Source organism: Antrostomus carolinensis, unplaced genomic scaffold (genome assembly GCF_000700745.2).
Source record: "Antrostomus carolinensis isolate BGI_N321 unplaced genomic scaffold, ASM70074v2 scaffold12451, whole genome shotgun sequence".
NCBI classification, from domain to species: domain Eukaryota; kingdom Metazoa; phylum Chordata; class Aves; order Caprimulgiformes; family Caprimulgidae; genus Antrostomus; species Antrostomus carolinensis.
The window spans coordinates 2,530-16,021 of NW_010294866.1; the positions used below are offsets into that span (position 1 = coordinate 2,530).

The window sequence follows — 13,492 nt, forward strand, 5'->3', positions numbered from 1 at the left end:
CTGGCGTGCAAGAAGGAAGCCCAATTTGTATTTATATTTAAAAAAACATATTGAATTTGAGCTATAAAGGTGATTTAAATATTATTTCTCAATTATCAAACGGGTCACAAGAAGCAAAATAGATTATTTTTTTTTTTTTCTACAGCCAGATATTTCTTTCCACTGAGTTCTGAGGGAAGTTTGGCACCTAACTACTGGCTGACCCCTGAAAATCAGTGATGGGGAGGGTAAAACACTGCCCACCCTCTGTGGGAAACCTCACCTCCCGCTTTTATTCAGTGCTGACCACACTTGGAGTGTGTTTTCACCTCAGAAGATGGTTTGATGAGACATTAGGATGGATTCTGTGTTAATAGTATAATTAAAATTAGGGGCATGGGTTAGTCAGGGACTTGTCAGTGTTGGGTTAACGATTGGACTCGATGAGCTTCAAGGGCTTTTTCCAATCTGTAAAATTGGGGGGGATTCTGTAAAATTGTCTCTTCCTGGTGAGAAGGGGGGAAATAAAAAACAACAGACACTGGAAGAGCTTCAAAAAAGGCAGAATGAGCACGTGTGGGAAATCTTGTTGTATTTAACAGCATTTTAGTAGCTGATGTTCATCAGATCAGGTGGCTGCTCGTTGTGTGAGCTGGGCAAGTGAGTGGTACCTGTCTTCTGCCTTGTTCCTGCTCTTCAGGATCTTTACGCTCTAAACTCACCTTATTTTTCTACCTTTTGGATGGATTCCATGATTAGATTTTATAGAAGCTACAAACTCAAGAAGAAAATTTGATCCCCGTGTATAAAATACACTTTTGGAAGAACTGAAGGTGCTTATGGTTCCTATATTCCAGAATTGGGAATTTGAAGGACTGTGTATTTTTACCAGTTTGTCCCTAAATGAGCGTGGACACTGAAATCACCCAAACTTGCACAATTTCTGTCTGAATTTTACACACTAACCTGCTATTTCCGAAGCGTGAGCCAGTTCTCTGGAAGCCTTGGCACCTTTTTTGGTGTACACTCATTTTTTTTCTTCTTCCTTTTCAGAAAACATGCCTTGAACTGCCACAGAATGAAGCCTGCTCTTTTCAGCGTGCTGTGTGAGATCAAGGAGAAAACAGGTACGTTGGGGTCTTTTCTGGTCTCAGCTTTCCCCCCCCTCAAAAAAACCCATTTTCAGTCATCAGCTCTGAAATGCTGATAATTTACCCTCTAATTTAACGTGGCCTCGATTTTCCCTGGTAGATTCTACAATTTAAGGTTATTTTTTGTTTGGTTTATGAGTTTTCTGGAAGCTGGAAATTGGTTTAATGTGCTTTTTATAATGTTGTCTGTGTGCAGGTTTGGAGAAAACAACGCTGCTTATTTCAGCAATAATAATAATAATCAGTTTTGTCTATGTGAAGAATCTATAGGTTGAGGGTTTTTTTTTTTGATATCTGCCTAGAGAATCCTGAATAATCCTGATATGTCATGTGGGTTGTTGTGGTTTTTTTTTTTCCTTTAAGGAATTGGTACTAAAATTGTGGTGGTAGTAAAAGTTTGAAGTTGATGACTGTAAAAAAACTATGTATGATAAGTGAAAATAAAACTCTATGATAAGTGAAAATAAAACTCTTTGATAATTGAAAATAAAACTATATATAATAAGTGAAAATAAAACTATATATAATAAGTGAAAATAAAACTATATATAATAAGTGAAAATAAAACTATATATGATAACTGAAAATAAAACTAATAAGTGAAAAAACTATTTATGATAACTGAAAATAAAACTATATAAAATAACTGAGATCCAAAACTATATAAAATAACTGAGAAAAGGGAAGGCAGGATGTTTGGGGTTACCTGGAAGAGGCAGAAGTGGCAGGAAATGGAGTTGGTGGTCACACAGGTCACTTTGAGGGACAGAAGCACTGGGGGCAAATTTAGAATCTCTCATTTTATACTCACGTGTGAACCCTTAAACAATATTGTTTGAATATCTAATGTCTATAAATTATAGTGAATATTGATTTTTATTATTTTTTAGAGAATAACTACTTTTAATTACCTGTAACTTTTAATTACCAGTAACTAAAATGGCAGTTTCTCCTTTTTTTTTTGTTTTTTTTTGTTATATTAACATTTAACATCCTAAACCTATATTTTTATTTTCATTATTATTTTTTTTTCCCCAAATACCCAAACTTGGCAATGCTCCTCACTGTCTTGCCACGTGAAGGACCACACATTCCCATCCTCTGCAGTGTCCTTGTCCTCGAAGTCAGCTTTGAGGCTGACATTACACCTTCATTTCTGGAGAATTTGGTTGTGTATCTCCTGTTCCCACCACAGCAGTTTGTTTTTTGAAGACAAACGGTGGTAGGAAGCACGTGCTGTGGTGTTTTTACCTCTGTCCTTTGAGGATTGCTGCTCTTAAAGAAGGTTTTCTTGTTTGTTTTTCCTTTTTATGCTGTTATCAATGGAAACTGTGACTCCTCTGAGCTAAATCCACTCGAACAGACTCTCGATCGCGCGGTGAGGCCGGGTTTGGTTTTGGTCTCCTTGGTTTTTTGAATGTCTGATGGTCTGTCTCTTCCTTATTTAAATTATGGGGAGCAGATGTTATGGCTTCAAGCAAACAAAAGCCTGGACATACTGTAACACAAGGTTTTGGGTTTTCTTTGTGACCCAGAGGCACAAGCTTCTTTTCTAGCTGAGAAATCGGTTTCAAACATGTTCCTCCTCCCCCCTCATCTTTTTTTTTTCCCCTTTTTTTCTTTTTTTTCCCTTTTTTTCTCTCTTTGTTGGAGCTCTGGTGTCATTCACAATAGCTCAGGATAAACCGTGCGCTTTCACGACGGGCAGCCAGCTGAAAGCTGATGAAAAATTCTCTCCAATAGTGTTTATTAATTAAAAAAAACCCCAAAATTTACAAATTACTCTTTGTAATTTAATATTGTGTTCTTTTAACATCGTGTTCATTGATTATTGTATTCATTTAATATCGTGTTCATTTAATATCGTGTTCATTGATTATGTTCATTTAATATCATGTTCACTGATTATGTTCATTTAATATTGTGTTCATTGATTATTGTATTCATTTAATATCGTGTTCATTTAATATCGTGTTCATTGATTATGTTCATTTAATATCATTCAGGTGTGGTATTCTGTTCATTTAATATCATGTTCATTGTGTTCATTTAATATCATATCCCACATTTAATGTTGTGTTCAAGCCCTGCTTTCCCCCTCCCCCAGATTTATTTATTTTATTCTATTTTTTTAAATTTCAAACCAGTTAATGGGGAAAAAGCAGGTATTTTTATTTTCAAGTCTTTTAAATACATGCCTGGAGCGTACGTAGCTATTTGAAGAGGCATCTAATCCCATCAAAACTACTTAGTTTTTTGGGAACTCACAAAAGTGGTTTTTAATTTAAGCAGCAAAGAGGGTTTTTTGCTGATTCAGTGACACTTGGGGTATGATTCAAGGTATATGAATTAAAAACCAGCATAATTCTGTCTTAAAATGAGAATTAAACATCTGTAGCGTTAAGGCTGCCTGCTTTTGGTGCAGAATATTAAATTTCTGAAGTTTTTTTCTTCTCTGTTGATCATCCCACTCTAGAAAGACACTAGTTTGTGGTGGGTTTCAGGCCCCTTGGGGTCTCCACTCCTGTATTTCTGGTAGGGAAGGTGTTTTTGTGGCATTGTCACAATTTCTTTAATTGTTTCTTGTCGTTGGGAAGCTGCAACCTGCTGTCTGTATCTCTCCCCCCCAGAGAAAAATGGGGTGTCTCATGCAGGTAAAAAAAAATCAGGTGTGGTATTTTGGTAGGATTAAAAAGTAGTTCCAAAGGGGGTTGGGATTGTTTTAAGTGGCTTTCTATTTAAAAATATATATATAGAGATATATTCCTGCCTTCTCACCTAAGAGTGTGATTTGTGGGGTGCCAAATCCCAGAAACTCTTCAGTCTGAATAAAACAGGAGTTGGTTTTTAGGGTGAGTTAGAGGTAAAATCAGAAAGTTACAGGTAATTAAAAGTAGTTATTCTCTTAAAAAAATAATAAAAATAATAAAAATCAACATTTGCCAGGTAAAACCAGAAGGGATGGGATCAAAAACCAAAGACCTGGATGAGGAGGGGCAGAGGTGCAGCACCCAACTCCTTACTCCCTGCATTCTCCATAAGTATTTTATGCTAAATATGGTCTGAACTGCACATTTTTGGCCCTAAAATGGCAGGTTTAGGGTTCTAATTTTGTGTATTCCACACCCAGCAGAAGCATTTATCACGTTCTGCAATCCTCACTCTGTGAAGGAAAATCAGGAAAGCAAAGCAAATCTAAGCAAAGCAGCTTATTTTGGTACCAGTGATCTTGTGCAGTTCCTTGGTAGAACTGCAACTCTTTAATTAATGAGATGTAAATATATTGTAATGATTGCATTTGCATACGGAGTGAGGCTTCAGCACCTTAGGTTGTGCTGCGTTTTAATTAAAGATTAATTAGAAATGATGGGAATTTCATTTTGCTTTGGATAATTATTTTACAGGTTTGATGAATATCTGGTAGGTGACGTGCCAGAGAATACACAATATGGTTATTGGTGCAGTGATGGGAAGAACACGAACACACCGCGTTTTTTGAGCCAGAGGAGGGAATTTCTTAAAACATCCATAAAAGTGATGCCAGTGGCATCCTGGGGGGCATTAGAAGGGGGGTGGTGAGTAGGTCCAGAGAGTTTCGCCTGCCCCTCTACTCTGCCCTGGTGAGGCCACATCTGGAATATTGTGTCCAGTTCTGGGCCCCACAGTTCAGGAAGGACAGGGAACTGCTGGAGAGAGTCCAGCACAGAGCCACCAAGATGATGAAGGGAGTGGAGCATCTCCCTGCTGAGGAAAGGCTGAGGGAGCTGGGGCTCTTTAGCTTGGAGAAGAGGAGACTGAGGGGAGACCTCATTAATGTTTACAACTATGTTAAGGGCAAATGTCATGAGGATGGAGCCAGGCTCTTCTCAGTGATGCCCAATGGTAGGACAAGGGGCAGTGGGTGTGAGCTGGAACACAGGAGGTTCTGCTTCAACTGGAGAAGAAACTTCTTTCCAGTGAGGGTGTTGGAGCCCTGGGACAGGCTGCCCAGGGAGGGTGTGGAGTCTCCTTCTCTGGAGACATTCAAGACCTGCCTGGACGCCTTCCTGTGTGATCTCATTGAGGTTCCTGCTCTGGCAGGGGGGTTGGACTGGATGATCTTTTGAGGTCCCTTCCAATCCCTGATGTGATTCTGTGATTCTGTGACTTTCTACGCTTTAGAACACTGACTCTGCCATCTAAACTGTACCCGCAGACTCTTGGCGTCTCGAGTATTAAGAGAGTTGTTATATTTTCTTCAAGTATTGTGGGAACTTGAAGAATTTGGTGGCCAAAAGGCTGCTGAGAGGGGTAAACTCTCTGGAGAAGCGTTCTCCTCACTGTATCACGAGTCACTAGGTAATAAGCAGAGCGCAAGGATGGGCAGATGTGTAAATCCTTGTTGACTGAGATGCTTTTTTTATTGCAGTAACTTTTTTTTTTTCCCCTTTTGGAATCCTTTTTGTTTGAAATCTAGTTTGAAATCAGATTTGAGATCCAGTTTCTGATTCTGTTGGAAATCGGATTTGAAATCCAGTTTCTGATTCTGTTTGAAATCGGGTTTGAAATCCAGTTTCTGATTTTGTTGGAAATCAGATTTGAAATGTAGTTTCTGATTCTGTTTGAAATCGGGTTTGAAATCCAGTTTCTGATTTTGTTTGGAAACTGGATTTGAAATTCAGTTTCTGATTTTGTTGGAAATCACATTTGAAATTGGATTTGAAATCCAGTTTCTGATTTTGTTGGAAATCAGATTTGAAATGGGATTTGAAATCTAGTTTCTGATTTTGTTTGGAAATTGGATTTGAAATCCAGTTTCTGATTTTGTTGGAAATCTTCCAGAAGCTCTGCAAACTGCAAACTCCTGCTGACTTAATTTTCAGCAGCAAAAAAATGAAAAGTTGAAGCAAAAGGGATCCATTCCAAGAGATGACAGCTTAAATTTAAAATTAATACCCATAGCAATGACTTTTAAATTTGTGTTTTAACTGTCATGCATATTAAGATGTAATTAATACCAAAAGTTTAAAATCAGCCTGATGGAGCAGGTTGGACAGAGCGAGCTTCTTGCACTCGTTGAGTCTTAAGTCTGTTCACTTTTGAGAGAATTTATTCAATAAAAGTTTGAATTATGAGGTTGGAAATGGAGTTTATGATGACAGTGAACTCCTTCCTAGTTTCTCATCACTTAGTAGAGCCAGCCACCTCCAGATCAGGAAGGTGCTTTATGCATTTCAGCAGTCAACTTGAGATGAGCTTATGTGTAATTGATGATAACTAATGTCTAATTACCATAATTAGACAAGTGACATAAAATTAAGCTGCAGCTGGGAGCTTGACTTCAACACGAGGTATTCCAATATGCATCATAATGTGCATAACAAGATGTTTGGCTGGCAGAAGCGCATTCAAATAAGGTGACACCAAAAATATCTGTTTTACACTGAATTTCTACTTTGCCAGCCCAAAATAGTTTCATAGGAATTTTGTCAAAAAAGGCTAAAAGCAAATGGCTGCTGGTGAAGTCTCTGCTGGGTCTCTTGGAAAAAAAAGGAGTTTTAAAAAACCAGAAAGCCACCAACAAATAAAAAACTCCATTTTTTTTTTTTCTGTTTGTTCCATTTCTAACGCTCACTCACTAAAGGGTCTGTGTAGTAAATGATCTGCTATTTATTTTAAAAATAAATTATTCATTTTAATTCTACAATGAGTTAGAAAAGCCACAAACTTAATAAATAGCCAAGAGTTTCCTCTCTCATTCTTGTCGTAGCTCGAGTAGCCGGGTACTGGGTCAGAACTATTTTTGTCTCACTCACCTTTTTTCCACTTGCAAAAAGCTGAGGGATTTTCTGGAGAAAACTTGGGTCGCTGTGGCAGAGGGAAGGTCTGCAGCCACTCCAGAGCTCTCTTCTCCTCAGAATTGTGGAATAATTTCCATATTATTTCCATATCCAATAATTTCCAGCCTGCAAAATATGAAGTTCAGCAAGATGGTTGTAAGATTGTGCGTTCAAAATTTCCTTAAAATCAACTATTTTGCTTATAAAATGCTGAAAATGGTTCTAAATGCCTGTGTTTAATGTCTCTGTATGTTGTTCTCCTGCCCTCACGCTGGAATCTTTGCAGAACAAGATCTTTTGTGTTTATTTTTGGTAGGGAACAGAATATCCCGTTAACCTGCCAATGACAATTTGGAAAAAGTCGTTGGAATTTGGGAGCTTCACAAGGTTAAAACCATTTTCTCATCCAACTAAAATCAGCTTAAGTAATTAAAATCAAATTAAAAGCCAAAAAGCTGTTAGCATTTATTTTATTTTTTGGTATTGACTCAGTATATTGTGAGTTCTTGCCCTTTTTTTTTTAAAAAAAAAGAGAGTTCATAATAAATTGTTCAAAAAAATAAAATAAAATTGGGGAAATGAAGTTTTAAAAACAAATTTGCTTGGAGTTAAAATTGAATAATCTGGAGTGTAGAGACTGCTGCATCTGGGTTTGGTGAATATCAGCTTAAAGAAAGTGGCATCTGGTGCATTTTTTTGTGTTGTTGTAGATTTTAGGTAGAATTTAAAGTAGAATTTTAGGTGAATTTAAAGTAGAATTTTAGGTAGAATTTAAAGTACAATTTTACGTAGAACTTTAGGTAGAATTTTAGATAGGATTTAAAGTAGAATTTTAGATAGGATTTAAAGTAGAATTTTAGATAGGATTTAAAGTAGAATTTTAGATAGGATTTAAAGTAGAATTTTAGGTATATTTTAGGTAGACTTTAAGTAGAATTTGGGGTAAAATTTAAGTAGAATTTAAAGTAGAATTTTGGGTATATTTTAGGTAGATTTTAAGTAGAATTTAAGTAGGATTTAAAGTAGAATTTTAGATTGGATTTAAAGTAGAATTTTGGGTATATTTTAGGTAGACTTTAAGTAGGATTTAAAGTAGAATTTAAGTAGACTTTAAGTAGGATTTTAAGTAGAATTTTAGGTAGCTTTTAAGCAGAACTTGAATAGAATTTTAAAATTCAGCCATTGTAAAATGGAGGACCATGGCAGGAGCCAGGAGGACGCTACTTTAAGTAGGATTTTAAGTAGAATTTTAGGTAGCTTTTAAGCAGAACTTGAATAGAATTTTAAAATTCAGCCATTGTAAAATGGAGGACCATGGCAGGAGCCAGGAGGACGCTGATACGGGGGGAATCTGCTCTGTTAGAACCCGCTTCTGATTTTTACAGACCTCTAAACCACTTTCCAAACGCACCGTCCACTCGTACGACCCCGTGGGGTCTTTTATCTGCGCGCGGTTGAAAACTCGCCCGGCGTTTTGGTGTTTCTCGATCCGAATGTTTCACTGTGTTGCCTCTATCCTAGCAAAACCAGGACATTTTGTTAAAACACTCCTATATTTTATTTTTCTTGAGCTCAAGACCTACTAAAACCCATGAAGAGCCTTGAAATGCTTTTGGCAGAACTGAAGTGGAATGTTCTTTCTTTCCTGTTTCTGAAATAACCTTTTGATTTCCCTCTTTATATTTATCCAGTGTTAAGTATTCGTGGTATTCAGGAAGAAGATCCCCCAGATGCTCAACTAATGAGACTAGATAACATGTTGCTGGCGGAGGGTGTCTCCGGGCCCGAGAAAAGAGGAAGAGGAGGAGGACCGATGGCTGTAGCAGCAACATCAGGTGGCTGTCCAAATGACAATAGCATTGAACACTCTGACTACAGGGCCAAGCTGTCACAGATCCGACAGATTTACCACTCTGAGCTAGAGAAATATGAACAGGTGATCTTTCTGCATGGAAGAGTTTTTATCATCTCAATTTAAAAATAACCCTTTTTTCCTTTGGTGTCGGTTTTAAGAAGTGGAATGAATTCAGGTGAACGTGAGGGAAACGAATTCTAAGTGGAGAAGTTATCTCAGGGTAACAGAAGGAAGGTGAAGATAGAGGGAGTGGACATGAAACTAAAGATAATAACTGTCTTGTTTATCTTTGTTGCCTTTTTTTAAGGGTAAATAAAGCTGAAACATGGAAACTCCTAAAGTTTTATATATATATAAATATATATTCTTGTTGGGGAAACAAATTCTCGGGTATTTTATCACTTGTCGAGACAAACGTGTGTGTTTTCAGGCCTGCAGCGAGTTCACCACCCACGTTATGAACCTGCTGAGGGAACAGAGCAGAACAAGACCCATCTCACCTAAAGAAATAGAGCGTATGGTGAACATAATCCACGGGAAATTCAGCACCATCCAGATGCAGCTGAAGCAGAGCACGTGCGAGGCCGTCATGATCCTGCGTTCCCGCTTCCTGGACGCAAGGTACGAGAAAACATCATCTCTGAGTAACACGTGTTGAAGCCTGGACTTCTTTTGTTGTCTCTTGAATTTTAAAATATTAAATTTAAGAATATTGAATTAAAATATTCAGAGTTTGCCACTTGTTATGCCTGCTTCGCCATCATCATCTCTTGAATTTAATATTAAATTTAAGAATATTGGATTTAAATATTCAGTTTGCCACTTTGCTTTGCCATCATCTCTTGAATTTAAGAATATTAAATTTAAGAATATTGAATTTAAACATTCAGAAATCGCCATTTGTTATGCCTCCTTTGCCATCATCATCTCTTGAATTTAAGAATATTTATTAAATTTAAATATTAAGAATTTGCCACTTGTTATGCCTGCTTTGCCATCATAATCTCTTGAATTTAAGAATATTAAATTTAAGAATATTAAATTTAAACATTAAGAATTCACCACTTGTTATGCCTGCTCTGCCATCATCATCCCTCGAATTCCACTCAATTCTTACATTCTCCTTCAAACTAAACCTATTTTAGAGGGAAAAATAAAAAATCCAATGATGTACTCTGTCCAATCTCCTCCAGAACACCGTTTAAATAAGAATCACTTAATATTTCTCTAGGCGTAAACGACGTAACTTCAGCAAACAGGCAACGGAAGTGCTGAATGAATATTTTTATTCGCATCTGAGTAATCCTTACCCCAGCGAAGAGGCCAAAGAAGAGCTAGCCAAGAAAGGTGGCATCACAGTTTCACAGGTATGAAGAAGTGTTTGATCTGGAATTAAGTGACTTCCTTTTCCTCCAATAATGTTGTTTTTTCCCCCTGTAGTTAGCAACAGGCTTCAGTTATTGTTGCTTTAAATAGATTTTCAGTTATTCTGAGGGGTTCAGTAGGATTTAGGTTATTCTGAAGGGTTAAGCAGTGAGTATTTTCTGCTTGAAGCCTCATTTAAAACATTTTCCTTGCTGATAACTTCTAAATATAGTGGAAAATGGAATAATAATTTGATGAAACACTAATAGCAATACATATCTCCAGGTTTCCAACTGGTTTGGTAATAAAAGAATTCGATATAAAAAAAACATGGGGAAGTTCCAAGAAGAAGCCAATATTTATGCCGCGAAAACAGCAGTGGATGCGACCAACGTCGTGGCTCAAGGCAACCAGGCAAATTCTCCAGCTACACCAAATTCAGGTGAGTGAAGAGACTTGTCTGCTTGAAAGTCTTTAATTATTTCTTGGGACAATTAGTACCATGGAATATGGTGTTTGAAACAATTGTAGTTTTTTTTTTTCCTTTTAAATTTACATGATACACGTTGAAAAAGCATTTTTGGTGGGTTTTATTTCTCATTAAAACATGTTCTTTATTATTAATTATTATAATTATTATTTATTAATTATTTTTCAGCTTCCTCTGGCTCTTTTAAGATGACAAATTCCGGAGATTCATTTATAAACCTGCAGTCATTGACTTCTTACCAGAGCTCCCCGGTGGGAGCCAATGTGCAGTCACAGGTCAGTAAAGAAAAAACAAAACAAACCCAAACTGTACTTTCAGCAGTGAGATAAATGTTAAAATCCCATTTTTCTGTCTTTTCTATGATATGAGGGGGTGGCCCAGGGTTGTGGAGTCTCCATCCTTGGAGATATTCAAAACCCAACCTGCTCTAATTGACCCCGCTTCAAACAGCAAGGTTGGATTAGACAATCTAATTTATTTCTTTATTTATTATATTAAGAGAATCTTAATAGATTCTCTTAATACCAGACAGGGATGGATTTTTTTCTGTCTCTGGCCAGGATGCAAGAAATTTAAATTAGAGTGAAATTTCTCCAATGAGTCAATAACTAAACCTGCTCAAATGTGAATTTTCTCTTACAGAATTAACTGATACCTAAATAAACCTACTTCTATTCTTCTAACCCTTTAAATTTATATTAATGAATCAGCATTTTCTCATTTTAGAGTCAGTTTTGTTCTCTATAAATAGAACTTTGCTTAGGATTTGTGGTTAACAATATCAATAAACTGATTTTAAACTTTCTGCTGAATGTCTAAATCCATCTGAACTGCACAAAATCTGTTTCTATGTAATTAAAGTGATAGGTGATAGGCTCTAATTGTGCTTGCTAACGAACTAGTTAGGTATAGTTCAGTTCACAGCAAGAACTGCAAAGAAAACTTGTCTTCCTGCCCCTTGTTTAAGTCATTTTTGGCCCAAATCGATATGTACCACATACAGCTGCATTTCTTTAAGTTTTTTTTTTTATCCTGATTGTTCTCATTGTGTGGGATTTTTGTTCCAGATGGATTCCTTACATCACGTCATACACCAGACAGGAAGATATGACACAATTGTGGGGAATCCTTTGTACACAACGCAGCGTATAGATGTAAGATGTCCTGAGGTATTAATTACTAGAAACACAAATTCTGCCCCATGATGGGTTGATGATCTGTGAATAAATGTTGAATTTTTATTCCCCCCCCACCTTCAACCAAAAAAAAAGCTGCAAAAGATGTAGTTCCCTCTGAGAACTTGATTTAAAATTGTGGCTTTGATTTTAAAATTGTGGCTTTGATTTTAAAATTGTGGCTTTGATATAAAATTGTGGCTTTAAACTTCCAGCCTTTCCCCTCTGAGTGACTTGATTTAAAATTGTGGCTTTGCTCACCAGAAAATTTGTGCGTTTCAGTTAATTCTTGTCATGAGGAGATGGCACTAGGAATAAAGAGTTAACACTATAAAATCTTGGGGTGGGGAGAGGTTTTACGGGATATTTGTGGACTGTGCTTTGCCAGAGCTGATACATATTTAATTCTCTTCAAAAGCTGTGTAAAGTGTAAAAGTATAAAGGCTTTTATTTTTTTATTTTTTTTATTTTTTTGTCTGCAAGTAGTTTCTAACAGATTTAATGAAACAATATATTTATTCCTCCCTTCAGGCTAATGGCAGCTGGCAGGATGCTACCACCCCTTCATCAATCACTTCACCTGCTGGAGACCCTGGAAGTGTTAATTCGGATGCGTCTAATTAAGTTTTTAGGACCTATTGATGAGAGGAAAGAGGTCATTAGTGTAATTTGTCAATGTTGCTCTTTTTTTTTTTGTCAATACTATTGTTTATACAACTTGACACACAGCTAATTACCTCAGAAAAGAAAACAAAAACCCCCAAACCCTGGACCCAATAGAAGATTGTGATTACAATGATACCTCTCTACCTCTCAACCTCACACAGTTGAGTTCTTTTTACTTCTGCCCATTGGGATGTGAAATTGTTTTAAAAGAACTTGCTTCATTTTCCTAACCAAATTCCATTTTTTTTTTTTTTTTTAAAAAAAAATGTATTTTATGGTAAGAATCTGAAAGTGTCTCTTCTAGAACTTGGCGTTTGTCTCAAGTTTTACAGCTTAAGAAAATTGACTTATTTTAATTTCCATGAAGTTTTTTACTATGAAGTTTCTGTTCTAGTTGATAGCTACTAACAGTTTAAACCCCCCCCCCGTATTGTAATTGTACGCGTTCTCTGTATTGTAATTTTGTATAGGGAAAAATAAGCTTTTCTTAACTAGAATTCATTCTGAGCTATTTAATCAGAACGTTGCTTTACCAAAACTCTCACTGGACTTTGCTCTCGGGTAGGACTTTCCCATCCTGTGTCATTCCATGTAATTTCTAATTTAATGTCTAGTGAAAAAAAAAAACAAAAAACTAAAAAAAACCCCAACAAAACCAAACCAACAAACAAACAAAAAGCACTTGACTTTGCCCCACGGATAATAAGTTTTTGTGCATTTCTGCAGCTGTTACCACAGAGTCCACCCCTTTCAGTCGAGATTTTATCAAAGATAATAAACTTCCAAAGCCTTTTTTCTTTTTTTTTTTCCTTTTTTTTTTCTTTTTGGGGGGGGTAATTCCCCCCCCACTCCCCTCCCCCCAGTTTCCCTCACCTGGTCCCTGAGGGGACGATCGCGACGCTCCCTCAGGAAAAGGCGGGAAGGGTGAGGCGGCTGCTCGCGCTCGCGCCTGCGCCGCCTTCCCGTCATGCCCCGCGCCCCAACGGCCGCTG

The 13,492-nt window shown here is 37.0% G+C and overlaps 2 protein-coding genes across 2 annotated transcripts in view; both read left to right on the top strand.

Moving 5' to 3' along the window:
* The first annotated feature begins 1,039 nt into the window (after positions 1-1,039).
* Positions 1,040-12,458, top strand: LOC104532543 (pre-B-cell leukemia transcription factor 1). The gene is made up of 8 exons (XM_010177781.1): positions 1,040-1,106; positions 8,641-8,885; positions 9,235-9,425; positions 10,036-10,171; positions 10,455-10,611; positions 10,828-10,934; positions 11,727-11,813; positions 12,366-12,458. The coding sequence occupies exons 1-8, from the start codon at positions 1,058-1,060 to the stop codon at positions 12,456-12,458; spliced, it is 1,065 nt and encodes a 354-aa protein (XP_010176083.1). The 5' UTR covers positions 1,040-1,057.
* A 307-nt stretch (positions 12,459-12,765) lies between these two features.
* DSN1 (DSN1 component of MIS12 kinetochore complex) overlaps positions 12,766-13,492 on the top strand; it is a gene marked incomplete at its 3' end in the record, with an annotated part of 4,676 nt that continues 3,949 nt past the window's right edge. The window contains exon 1 of the mRNA XM_029087424.1: positions 12,766-12,777. Coding sequence (XP_028943257.1) covers positions 12,766-12,777 — 12 coding nt within the window. The remainder of the gene's footprint in view (positions 12,778-13,492) is intronic.